General features: G+C 52.1%; 1 protein-coding gene across 2 annotated transcripts in view; it reads left to right on the forward strand.

The window, feature by feature from the left end:
• TPCN1 (two pore segment channel 1) overlaps positions 1-12,911 on the forward strand; it is a 67,248-nt gene that overhangs the window by 25,335 nt on the left and 29,002 nt on the right. For both annotated transcript variants that reach the window (XM_006900990.1, XM_006900991.1), the window contains exon 3: positions 11,496-11,623. In XM_006900990.1, the coding sequence (XP_006901052.1) occupies positions 11,496-11,623 (128 nt within the window). The remainder of the gene's footprint in view (positions 1-11,495; positions 11,624-12,911) is intronic.

The raw sequence follows: 12,911 nt of genomic DNA on the forward strand, positions 1-12,911 counted from the left end.
CAGCCAGCGTCTTCCTGGAGGTCGCCAGGGGGGGCCTGCACCCCGACAGCCCCGTGGTGAGCTCGTCCGTTCTCTGTGAGCCGGGCCCCCGTGGTACGGCTCCTTTCTTGGCAGTTCCCAGCTCGTGCCTGTCCAGTGTGCCTCTCAGACTCCCCTCCAGTCCATTGTGGGGGTGTGGGGCTGAGTCTGGCTGGGGGTGGGCCTTAGAGGGTGGTTCTTGAGGCTCTCCCTGTGTGGATGACGCTGAGTGACCAGCCATGTGGGCACATCCCAGCTTGTCCTTCTCATGGAAGGACAGACTGCGTGGGGGTCTGGTGGGCCGGAGCTGGCTGAGGCTGAACACCAGGTGTGCGGGCAGGTGGCCACTCACAGCCCCTTAGAGGTGCAGAACCTCCCTGGGCTGAGGTCCCTGAACAGAGTGAGCAGGTGTGATCCTGGGCCCTCGCGGGGTGGGGATGGGCCATGTTTGGGTGACCACTCAGGCGACCTGCACCCCCTCTCTGCCCAGTGGGGCGCATTCTGAGAGCCCGGATCCCTCAACCTGGGCTTCATTTGGCCTCCCAAGGCTTGCACATCCCCTGGGCCCTCTCACCTCTAACCTGCCCTTGGCCCTCTTGACCCACGAACTGCCCTTCCCCTTTGGGGAACCACAGGGGCCGGCAGACCTCCTGGCACAGTAGTCTATGTTGGGGGCTGGCCCGGCCCTGTGGCCTCTATGGCCACATCTCCCATCCGAGAAGTGGGGAGCAGGCCCACGGGGGAGGCAGCTGGGGTGGGAGCAGGTGAGGCTGGATGCCCTTAGACTTGGCCGGCTCTCATGCATGGGAGGTTAACTGTACAGAAATGGGTAACTCTGAGTCCCTCCTTTGATAAGTGCCCTTTGTATAACCCTTAAATGTGCTACCCACCAGGCCCCAGATGGGCTCTTTGCAGTGGCTTTGTTGAAAAGTGCCACCTTGGGCCCTCTCCCACCTCGTATAAAAGCCACCCAGCAGCCCTGGCCTCTTCCGACCTCAGCCAGGACCTCAGCCAGCCCCGGTTTGTTTTCTAAGAGCCCGGCTTGAATACTCAGCCATGCTGAACAAAGTCCGCCCTGCAAGGGGTGGGAGGCATCTCTGTTCTTCCTTTTCCACGCTTTCAGCCCTGTTTTCCCTCTCTTTTTTTTAAAAGATTCTGCCTTGAATTCCTCTTCAACCAAACAGTTCCTCTTCACCAAATCCTTAAAAGGGTGGGTTCTTACCCCTTCTCCCCGAGATCACATCCTGCTTCCTCTTCTCACCTTTGGTTGCCATCCTGTTTCTCCAGGGCCGTCTGCACTCCCCGAGACCCCCAGCCCTGCCTCTGCTCTCAGCCCTCCAGCTCACTAACCCCCACCTCGCCCTTCTCGAAAACAGAACGGACTCTGCATGGAGTTAATTCTCATGCCTAATCTTCCTGTAGGGAGCTCTGGTGGCCTTTTGATAAGACGCTGTCCTGCAACCCCAAAGGCACGCGGTTCGAATCCACCAGCTGCTCCGCAGGAGAAGGATGGCCAGTCTCCTCCCATGTAATTTACTGCCTCTGAAAACCTACCTCGGTGGCACGCAACAACAGTGAATCTGTAGGTTAGAGCAGAGCTCCGACAGGGTCTCATTCCTGTAAATCTTAGTAAAGAGGCAGACTGCCTTCTCTTTCTCGCATGGAATGGGTAGGGTGGTAGGTTCGAACCACTGACCTTCTAGTTAGTAGCCAAGCTTAGCCACTGCGCTCCTTTCTCACTGGCCTCCTTCAAATGCTCCAGAGAGTTTGCAGAATCTTCCAGAATAGGCCTCCTCTTGGCTTTAAGTCACCTCTGTTCTCCCAGCTCTTGCAGGGGGGTGGGGTGTGACAGGCACAGATCTGGGCTTTGGAATGTTGCAGGTTGCTGCCTTCATGGGGTTAACATTCAGGCTGCCGGTCAGCAGGCTAATACGTACCTGGCAGGTGATGATAAGACCCCACCTGGACATAGAGAGGAGGGAGAGTGGGGGTGGCCTTGAGGGAGGAGTCAAGGACAGCCTGTGGCTGACAGATGAAAGATGTCAAGAAGGCAGCCATTAAAGATCAGGTGAGGGCCCAGGAACGGGACATGCAGAGTCCCTCAGGTGGAACGTGTCCCAGGATGAGTAGGAGGCAAGTATGAATGGAGGGGACTGGGACAGCGGCACTGAGTGGGAGGAAGTGACACCAGCGAGGTTTCAGGTTTCACAGAACCCTTAAATACAGACGCCGGCTGTGAGGGTTTGTGCAGAGATTGTGGGCCACAGACAGAGCATTAGTCCCTAGAGCCGCTGTTGTAGAAACACCACAGGTGACTTTTCACAGGCACATCTGTTTCCTCACAGTTTAGGATGCTAGAAGTCCCGGGGCTCCGGGAAGGGCACGGTCTCGGCTGCCCAGTGGCCTTTGCAGAGCTCCATGCCTTCTGGCCTCAGTCTTAAGCCATCCACATTCGTTCATGTGCTTGTTGAATCTTTTTCTATCTCAAAAGACACAAAGCTCGGAACGAATGCAGCCACGTTAATATAACAAAGAAAACCAGCTCCCAAGTAGGCTTGGAACAAGTATAGAAAAACCAAACCCCACCGTGCCGGAGAGCGTTCCAGCTCGTAGTTATGTGCCGTGGGATTGAACCGACTCAGCGGAATGCCCTCCAGCCAGTTGTCAGAGGCCATAAATCACACAGGAGGAGATTGCTCATCTTTCTCAGAGCAGCTGGTGGATTTGAACTGCCTGCTCATAGCAACAACCTCTGAGACAGGGTAGAACTGCCCCACAGGGTTTCCAAGGCTGTGACTGTTATAAAAGCACATTGCCAGGGTTTTTTTTTCTTCTGGGAACCACTAGTGAGTTCGAACTGCTGACCTTCTGGTTAGCAGCTAGATGCTTTAACCCACTGCACCATCAGAGCTCCTTATAACCCCTGTGATGGAGCAGCGTGATCTGCCTTAGGGTTTTACAAAGCTCAATGCCCCCAAACTGCTGAAAGTACCCCCCCAAACCAGGCAGGAGAAGATTCCAGCACTGTATTCAGCCTCCCATTGCCAGACCACAAGTTCTCTCTTAAATATTGTGGATTACAGAGAAAAGGAAATGCCACAGTTAGTAGAGAGCCCCCCGCAATGTGAGTGGATTCCAGCTCATGGCTGCTGTCTCAGTAAACTCATGCTGCTATATCAGAAATACCACAAGTGGGTGGCTTTAGCGGACAGAAATGTGTTTGTTCTCTGGGTGAATTCTCTCACAGAAGTGTGTGAGTCTACGTTCAGGGCACCAGCTCTAAGAAAAGGTCTCCTTTCAACATTTGGGACTGAGCTGTTTCCTGGAGATGCCTGGAGTGTCCTGACATCAGCTGGGTCTAGGAGGTTCTCAGCACAAGGACCCTCGAATCCTCCACTCCACTCCTAGGTCTTCATTCTTGATGGTAGTCAAGTCTCTCCATTTGCTTCTCTCTCCTTGGTCCACTGATTAGACATACTTGGTTACTAACTGGAAGGTCAGTGGTTTGAACCCTCCAGCTGCTGCATGGGAGAAGGATGAGGCAGTCTGTTCCCAAAAAGATTTACAGCCTCGGAAACCCTATGGGGCAAGTATGCTCTGTTCTAAGGGGTCACTGTGAGTAGGAATTGACTTGAAGGCAGTGGCTGGTGTAGTTGTTAACTTGTTCAAGGATGTGACCTGAGTGCAGGCGTGACTAGGATCACATCCTGTCATAAAGCTGTGCTTTAAGACACACCCCACACTGATCCTGTCTCACTGACATATAAAACTCTGTTGTCAAGTCAAAATCGACTCACAGCTGACCCTCCAGTGGATTTTTCAGGAGCCTGTAAATCTCACGAGAGGAGATTGCCCATCTGTCTCCTGAGGACCTGCTGGGGGATTTGAACCCCCTGGGAGGTGGCACCTTTGGGTTACAGTGCAGCTCTCTGTGTTCTAGGCCACCTGAGCTCCCCATCAACATGTCAAGGTTAGGATTTACCGCACGTTACAAAAAGGAGGGTAAGTCACAAATCGGAGGACAGCTGCACAGTCCTGGGTTCCCTGACCTAGCCAAGGTGACATCGATGTCGAGGGGACACAAGTCATTCAGCCTATGACAGTGGCCCTGTGGGGTGGAGTTGCATTCCCTGAGGATTTCCAAGACTGTAATCTATAAACACAGACTCCCACCTCTTCCACCTCGTGGAGTGACACATGGTTCCGAGCCTTGGACGCTTTGGTTAGCAGTCAAGGGCTAATCCACGGTGCCACCAGAGATCCCTGCCAAGCAGTTTGACTGATTCCCGTTCATATCACCATGGCCTGTGACACGCAGTGGGCGAGATGGGGGCTCCATGACGAGGCTCATAGCATAGCTCTGGCCATTTGCTAGACATGAGACCCTAGGCCGGTTCACAGACCTCGCTTCCCTCCCTCTGCTGTAAAATGGGGATAATAACAGAATCTGGGGGCTTCGTGGGAAGGAGTTACGCTGCTAATGCAAAGGTGTGCGGTTCAAATTCACCAGTTGCTCCGCCGTAGAAAGATAGTCTCTTCCTGTGCGATTTACAGCCTTTGAAAATTTTCTGGGGTTCAGCTATGAGTCAGGTTGTTTCCCTCCCTCCATTTATGCCCTTTTATTATAAAGTGAGATTTTTAAAATTATTATTATTTTAATGAAAGTTTACAGAGACTTTGGATTTCCATTCATTCATCATCGTACTTTTCTCCCTGCCCGCCCCTCCCCCCTCAATTCACTCTTCTCTTTGAAAAGTAAAAGAAAAACTCTTTCATTGTTTTACAGTCCCTCCCTACAGGTCTACTCCACTGTGCAGCCTTTGTTCTGGGCTCCTGTCATGACAATACTGCCTAATCACTTATCCCTTTTAAACAGTTTTCTCCCTCATCTGTTTCAATGCAGTATATACATTATTGAACCCATCTTTCTCAGTCTCCCCTGCAACCCCGAGGTCAGTCCTGTTTTACAACTGTGGCACCATGCAGTATTTGTCCTTTTGTGACTGAGATACTTCACTCAGCATAATGTCCTCCAGGGTCACCCATTTTGAATAATATTGCATGAGTTCTTTGTTTTTCAGTGCAATGTAGAATTCCATTGTGTGAATATACCACAGCTTCTCTATCCATTCGTTTGTTGATGGGCACTTAGGTTGTTTCCAACTCCTTGCTATTGTGAATAAAGCCGCGATAAACATGAGTGTGCATTATGAGTCGGTTTTGACGTGATGGTACATAACAACAACCTTGCAGGGTTGCTGTGAGAATGGAGTTTTGCTCCAGAATATATGTGTATTCTTCTTATTCTTCCTCTTCCTCCTCCTCCTACTCTCCCTCCCCTCCCCCTCCCCCTCCCCCCTCCGTAGTGCTGGGTCACCTCTAGTGCAGCTACCATCACCCACCCATCAGTGGAGGCCTGCATGTTGCTAGGATGTTGAACAGATTTCAGGAGCAGCTTCTGGGCTAAGACTAGGAAGAAAGGCCTGGCTGTCTGCTTTTGAAAAATGAGGCCATAGAAACTATATGCATCAGAAGGGCCACATCTTCACTGGACCTCAGGGGTGTTAGGGGTCTGGGCAGTGTGCCATTCATTTGTGCATCAGAGTCAGTGGTTAACTTGATGGCAGCTCCTGGCACTGTCATGCCGTCTGTCCTCTGTGTTGGCGATTTCCTCAGCAGGAAGTTGCTAAGGTGAGTAAATATCGGTGCCTTTGAGTCGTGGTGTTGGAGGTAAGAGCTGAATGTCCCGTGGGCTGTGGAAAGAACAAACAGACCTGTCTTTGAGAAAGCACAGAGTGTTCCTCGGAGGGAACAATGTGAAACGTCTTCTCACGTGTGGGACCTGGAGGGGCCAGTCCTTGGAGGAAGACACCGTGCTGGCGTGCTGGGAAAGGCGGAGGGTCAGCGTGAAGAGAGGAGGGCCCTCAGCTCGGTGGATCCACACAGCGCCTGGAAAAATGGGCTCAAGTGTATGAGAGGTATGAAGGTGGCACAGGATAGGGCAGGGTTCAGATATTTATGGGGTCGCTCTGCGTCGTAGGCAACCCCACAGCAGCTGGGTGGGGAGGAGGTGTGCACTACAAAGGCTGCCTTTGACCTCACCATCTGACAGCACCTCCAGGGCTCCCGGAAGCCTTTCTGACAACCAGCAAAGTCCACATGCCGGCGCGCTGGTGAACGGGGCCCTGCTGGCCCACACGGCCACTCCTGGTTCTTGTTAAGGCCGTCTGTACCCGCCCGCCTGCTCCCCACGCTGTCTCTGTACCCCTACAAATACACATGTGCTTCAGGTTAGATGACAGCCAGTCACACTCCCTGCTTTCCATGTGAACTTCTTTTCTAGAAACATCCCCTTCTCGAGTACCCAGGTATGGATTCTCGCTGCCTCAGCAGACAGGTACTACCCCAAGGCCAAGGGTTCAGGTAGAGGCCCCCCTATCCAGTACATCGAAGGGCTCTGGTGGAGTAGTAGGTTAGGTGTTGAGCTGCTAAGCGGAAGGTCAGTGGTTCGAATCTGCCCACTGATGTGCAGGAGAAAAAAGAGACCACCTGCCCCGGTACTGACCTTACGACAGAGGGAAGCTGTTGGCTTGGCCCAGTGTGTGCGGAGCCTGCTGGCACTGTGAGTTCGATGTTGTGTTGCGAGCTGAATGGTCAGCAGTTCAAAACCACCAGGCGACCCACAGGAGGAAGAAGAAAGGCTCTCTTCCAGTTAAGACTGACAGCCCCACCTGATGGTCCCTGTGAGGGCTGAGGCAGGTGTGTCCCTGGGGCAACCCTCCGCCGGACAGCTCGGGCTGGTCCTTCTCCCCGCCCCCGTGTCCTCAGGGATTCCAGGGGGCACTGCTGTTTGAGGCTTGGCGGGGGGGGGGGAGGGGGCATCTCACTACACCTGCACGCTCTCACGGCACCTGTGGCCACCTGGTGCAGGGGAGCTTAAGGACGTAGGTGGGGTGACGGGAGCCGTCAGGAGCGGGGGAAGAAGACCCTTCGCTCCATGTGCCGGGATCCTGGGAAGAGGAAGGGGTGTCGGTGCAGACGGGGCGCCTCCCAGGCGGGGGGCTCACGCAGACTCTCTGCTGTTTAATGCCAGCTAGGAACGCGGTGCTAATGTCTGCTGCCATCTGTGTCCCCTCCCCGCCGCCCTGTCACCGCTTATTTATGTGACCCGGGCTCTGCTGTGTGCCGGATCTGGTGTCTGCAGTGGCGCGTGAAGGTCAGGAGGCCAGCAGGACACCCTGGGGTGCAGCCAGCACAGTGGGGACAGAGGGAAGACTCTGGCTTGTGGCTGGGTCCTTTCTGAGCTGAGCTGGCCGGAGCTACGTGCTGTGTGGGGCACTAGGCAGAGGACAGCAGGTCAGAGAGCCACCAACACTGAGAGGCATGACTGTATAAAGCTGCTGTAATCGAGACGGGGTCACGGTTTAGGCAGTCTCTTAAAACGGCAAGCAGATACCTATCTAACCCAGCTATTTCACCCTAGCGATTTACCCAAGAGACATAGGGCTGTGAAAGAGAGAGAAAAGGAGGAAGAGAGGGGTGGAGAGAGAGTGAGAGAGTGTGTGTGTGTGTGTGTGTGTGTGTAAATACATGGCAACTTTATTTGAAACATCTCCAGACTTGGAATAACCCATATATCCATCAACAGGAGAGGATAAACAAACTGTGGTAATTTGAATAATAATAAAAAATTGGCCCTCAGGCGTGGTTTTAATTGTTTTGGTCAAACATTCTAAGTGGTATAGCACTGGTCAGTCCATTTGCCATACAGGGGTAACTCGTGGTTGCTGTGACGCTAAACACTGTGACACTGATGTGTCAAATGAGATCACGGTTACCCGTGGTGGACAGTGTTTGGTGGAGCTTCCCGATTAAAACAAGCTTGGAAGCAGGAGTGGCATCCACTTCTGAAATAGCTTGCCTTGGGAAACTGTATGAACTTGGAGAAATGATGTTCAGGTCATGTTCAGGTCTTTCATTCCTAGGGTTGCTGTGAGTCGTCTACAACGCGATACAGCACTTAACAACCAACAACAACAATAAGAATAAATACCTACTGCCATTAAGCCATTTCCAGCTCATAGAAACCTTCCTTCAGTTTTGAGGCAATAATTATTTCTGAGGGGAGATTGCCCATCCTTCTTCCAAGGAGCTCCTGATGGATTTGAACCAATGACCTTTTGGTTAGTAACCCAGCATGTAGCACATTCTGCCACCACAGCTCCCGTACATCCATATAATGAACATGAAAAACCAGACCTCCTCCTGTGCCACCTGCTGGCTTTCCTGCAGCCATGTGGGGGTCCAGAACCGCCCCCCCCCCCGGGCTCCCATGGCTCCGACTCCCTGTGGAGGGGCTCTGTGCGTCGGCCCAGGGAGCAGCTGGTGGGGCTGAACCTTTAATCCTTTGGTCTCTGCGCCCAGGGTGGCTGAGGACGCTGATCTTGGGGCCTGAACATGTAGGAGGGGCAGAGATGGAGGTGGTCAGAGCTGGAGCAAAGGAGAGGGGTTCCCCACAGCAAACGGGACAGTGTCGCTGGAAGAACCGGGCTTGGTGTCAAACAGGGAATATAGCCATGGACCCTGCACGGGGGCAGATGCAGCTGTCTTAACTGTTTAACTCAGTAGAATAGTAGCATGCATCCAAAAGTCAAAGTCGCCTCTGTCGCCGGTTCCCTAACCCCTGACTGGGAACTAGTTGCACTGAGGTCTGATCCATCCTTCCTGTATCTCTTGTCTTCTTTCTGAACGAGTGACTGTTTAATAGAGCAAATCAGTTTTCCGTCCAGCCATTCATACGCTTGTGGTTTCATGGCAGGATTTCCAATCCCCATAATGTGACTGCACTCTACCCTCTTGCTCCCTGTGATTCTTGTTTCCACTCTTCCTTCTCTCCCCTCTCTTCCCTCCTAAGCTTTACCCCTGGACAAATGCTGCCCTTTCGATCTCATAGGTCTCCATACCTTCCTGGTGTTATGTCCACGTTACAGACCTGTCACTTCTCACATTTCTTTTTTTTTACAACCAATCTTTTTTTATAATATGTATGGGAGCTCTGGTGACTTAGTGGTAAGGAGTCGCACTGCCAACCCAAAGGTGTCAAATCACCTGGATGCTCTGCGGGAGAAAGACAGACGTTCTCCTCCAGGGCAATTTATAACCTGTGAAAACCTACAAGAGGGTCAGCTGTGAGTCATTTCCAACCCGGTGGATGGTGCACAACAGACACGTGAACAACTGCTCATTTCCTCTTTTCAAAAACCCCCAAAAGCTTAGCCTGTGCTATTTGATCTTTTGCACTTGCCTTTTTCTTCTAAGATAGAGGAAGCTTTTCTGCTAGCCAGCATCCTTTTTGGCACGCTCGTCTGGCCTGTATGTAAAGCCGAGTCTGGAGATAAGGACCACCGCACTGCGTCAGGGAGGAAGTTTTTGCTTTCCCAGTGCGAATAAAGCTTAAGCTTCCACCGTCCTGTAATCGACTCAACACATTAGGAAAAAGTTTCTATTCTTTGAAATCTTGAGACTGGCCAAAATGTGACACAGTGACACCAGATGAGCCCCTTGCTGGTCGAGAAAGGGCCCCAGGAGGCTGGCTTGATGCCGAAGTTGCCACCAACTTTCTGCTTCTCGAAAACGCACTAGAACGAGGTCTGCCTGCGGCTGGATCATCTGTGGATGGTCTCCCAGCCCCTCCTCCAAGGCACTCAAGCTTTCCAAAGCGAGGCTGGAGGTTTCTAACTGACGTATTTTATTTGGCCAGACGTGTACAGATTTACGGGAAGGTGCCAGACATCTCTCATAGGAAGTTAATTACAGGTTTACTTTGTTTTACTGTGGCTTGTTGTGCCTGGCAAGTCAGTTGGTGCTGCTTTGCCAATAGCACACGCTCGTATCGTGTCTCTAGTCCCCTTCTCGCAATATTTCAGACGTTTTCATACTGCTGTTTATGGCTCAGCGAGGAGTTGCATTGCCAACTCAAAGGCACCCGGTTCGAATCCACCAGCCACCACTTGAGAGAAAGGTGGGTATTCTCCTTCTGAGTGGTTTACTGTCTCTGAAAACCTGCTGGAGGGCCAGCTATGGGTTGGTTCTGACTTGACGAGACACAGCAACACATTTATCATATGCTTCCTAGACCCCAGTAGCTTGTTTTAATCGGGGAGCTTCACCAAACACTGTCCACTGTGGGTAACCATTCTCGCATTTGACCCACGGTAGACAGTGTTTGGTGGAGCTCCCCAATTAAAACAAGCTTGGAAGCAGGAGTGGCATCCACTTCTGAAATAGCTTGCCTCGGGAAACCATATGAACCTGGAGAAAGGATGAAAGGTATACAGGAGGTGTCCAGGACTTTCGTTCATAGGGTCTCTATGAGTCGCCTGTGACTCGACAGCACTTAACAACAACAACAGACCACAGTAGAGTGTAACCTTCTATGGGGGAACCAAACATTTCCTAAAACTCTCTGTTTTGCTTTCTTGCGAGTTGTGGCGTTGGTGGGAGGGTCCCGGAATGGAACTAACTGCTCAGGATGTTACGTGTTGAGCTGAGAAAGGTCAGCAGTTCAAACCTACCAGCCTCTCTGTGGAAGAAGAATGGGCAGCCCGCTCCTGTTGGGATTTCCAGTGTTAAAAACCTGAAGGAGCGTTTCTGAGTTGGAATGGACTCGGCAGCGGTGGGGTTTGGGATTTGCTATGCCTGTTGTCACAGACTGAGGGCTCTGATGGCGTAGCCCGTAGGGGGTTGCAGTGCTAATCCAAAGGCAATAATACTTCGTTGGTGGTTCGAATCCACCAGCTGCTCTTAAGGAGAAAGATGGGCAGCCTCCTCCACGGGGTTTACAGCCTCAGAAACCTAGTCGTTTGTGGGTCAGTTCTGATGACGATATTAAGATTTTGTGAGTGTATGAGTATGTTGTTTTTAAGTACTGTCGAGTTGTAGGCGACTCATAGCGACCCTATGAACGAAAGTCCTCGATGCTTGGGTGCCTTTCATCCTCTCTTCAGGTTCATAGCGTTTCCAGGGGCAAGCTATTACGGAAGTGGATGCCACTCCTGCTTCCAAGCTTGTTTCAACCAGAGAGCGCCACCAACACTGTCCACCATGGCTAACCGTTACCGCATTTGACACATCAGTGTCACAGTGTTCAGCTTCACAGCAACCACCAGTTACCTCTGTACTGCAAGTGGACGCACCAGGGCTCTACGACCTAGAAGAATGTTTCAACAAAAGCAATGAAAAACAGGCCTGAGGGCTGCGGATTGAAAGTCACCCACCTTTGGCTTGGTAGCATCACTTTCTGTCCACTAGGCCGACTGATCACTCTCTATGTTGATGTTATTAAGTGCTGTCGAGTCGTAGGCGTATGCACGAGCATGGAAGGCTTTAATCAGACTTTCCTTCCTGCGACTGGGGCGAGTGGGGCCTTTTCCTCTGGACCTCGGCTTGTAAGTCACTGTCTCCCTCCTTCGTTGCAGATGGAGGCAGCTGTGCCCTCGGCGACTCCCGGGAGCCCAGCCTGAGCTCAGGGGGCGAGACCTCCCCCTCGAGCCCCACCAGACACAGCTGGGAGATGAATTACCAAGAGGCAGCCATCTACCTCCAGGTGAGCCTCTCTTGGTCGGGGCTGCCAGCTTCCACCCTGTGGAGGGGCAGGGGGGGAAGGGGATCCCGGAGGACCGGTGTCACGTGATCATATTTAAAGAAAACATTCACACACAGAGCTGCACCCCCACCCATCTACAGCACTGCGTGTTATTACTGGGGAGCATCTCTGACCGATGGGATGGGGGAGTCATTTGACCATCTCGTTACCTTATAAATAAGGCCACAGGAGGGAGACTGACTCAAAGGCCACTCCTCTCTGCAGTTCGAATCCACCAGAGGCTGCAGGAGGGAAAGGTGGGCCCGCGTCTCCCGGAAACCCGCTGGCTCTTGAGTCAGTTCAGTTCCCATGACGCTGAGGTGGTGTTGTTTTTTGACTCGGTGAAGGAGTCCTGGTGGTGCGGTGGATGAAGGGTTGGGCTGCTTGCCGAAAGGTTGGCGGTTCCCTGTGGGGCGAGTGATGGTGCAGGCTGCTTCCGTGACGATTCGAGCATTGCAAATCCCACAGAGCGGACGAGCAGACTGCCTCATCATTCTGTAGCGCGGCTAGTGGATTCGAACCACAGACCTTTCTGTTAGCAGCCCGACACATAACTTCCTGAGCAGTTAGTTTCATTCCAGGACCCTCCCACCAACGCCACAACATACAATTAAGCAAAACAGTCTTTTTTTTTTTTTATTTTATTATTTTGTGTGTGTGTACCATCAAATTTGGATCCTTTTGGCTCGAAGATTATGTTATAATCATGTCTAATATCTGGATAATCTGACATAATGTGTATATATATATCACTTATATATCCATATATCATATATATATATATATCATACATCTATCTGTCTGTCTATCTATCTATCTATCCATCTATCTATCTCACTCTGAAAAATGACAGTAAAAGTCAGGTGGAACCCAGGTCCCTCGGAACGTCCATGGGTGTTTCTGGGGGCTGGCGTTAGCTGGGGTCGAGCTGGCCTCTCCTCTCCTGCTTAGAGCTGAGCTGTGGCCCGGCCCCCACAACAGTAATTGTCCTCAGTAATTGGCCACTTGCTGCCTTGAGCCCGACCCAGGCCCACATCTTCCTCTCGTCCCACGTTTTCCCTTTCACCCGCTCGCTCACCCTGGGGAGCCTGGCGCCTTGACCCAGCCCTGGTTTTCTACACTGAACCCCGCCCCACGGAGCAGAGGGGGACAGCTAGGCACTGTAACGGGCCCTCCCGCCTGTTTCCTAACCCAGCTCACGGCTGCAGCCAGGATACAAGGCTCATGTTCTCCTTTGGAGTCTGGGCTC

Source organism: Elephantulus edwardii, unplaced genomic scaffold, assembly GCF_000299155.1.
Source record: "Elephantulus edwardii isolate Elephantulus edwardi_28Jun2011 unplaced genomic scaffold, EleEdw1.0 scaffold00304, whole genome shotgun sequence".
In the NCBI taxonomy this organism is placed as follows: domain Eukaryota; kingdom Metazoa; phylum Chordata; class Mammalia; order Macroscelidea; family Macroscelididae; genus Elephantulus; species Elephantulus edwardii.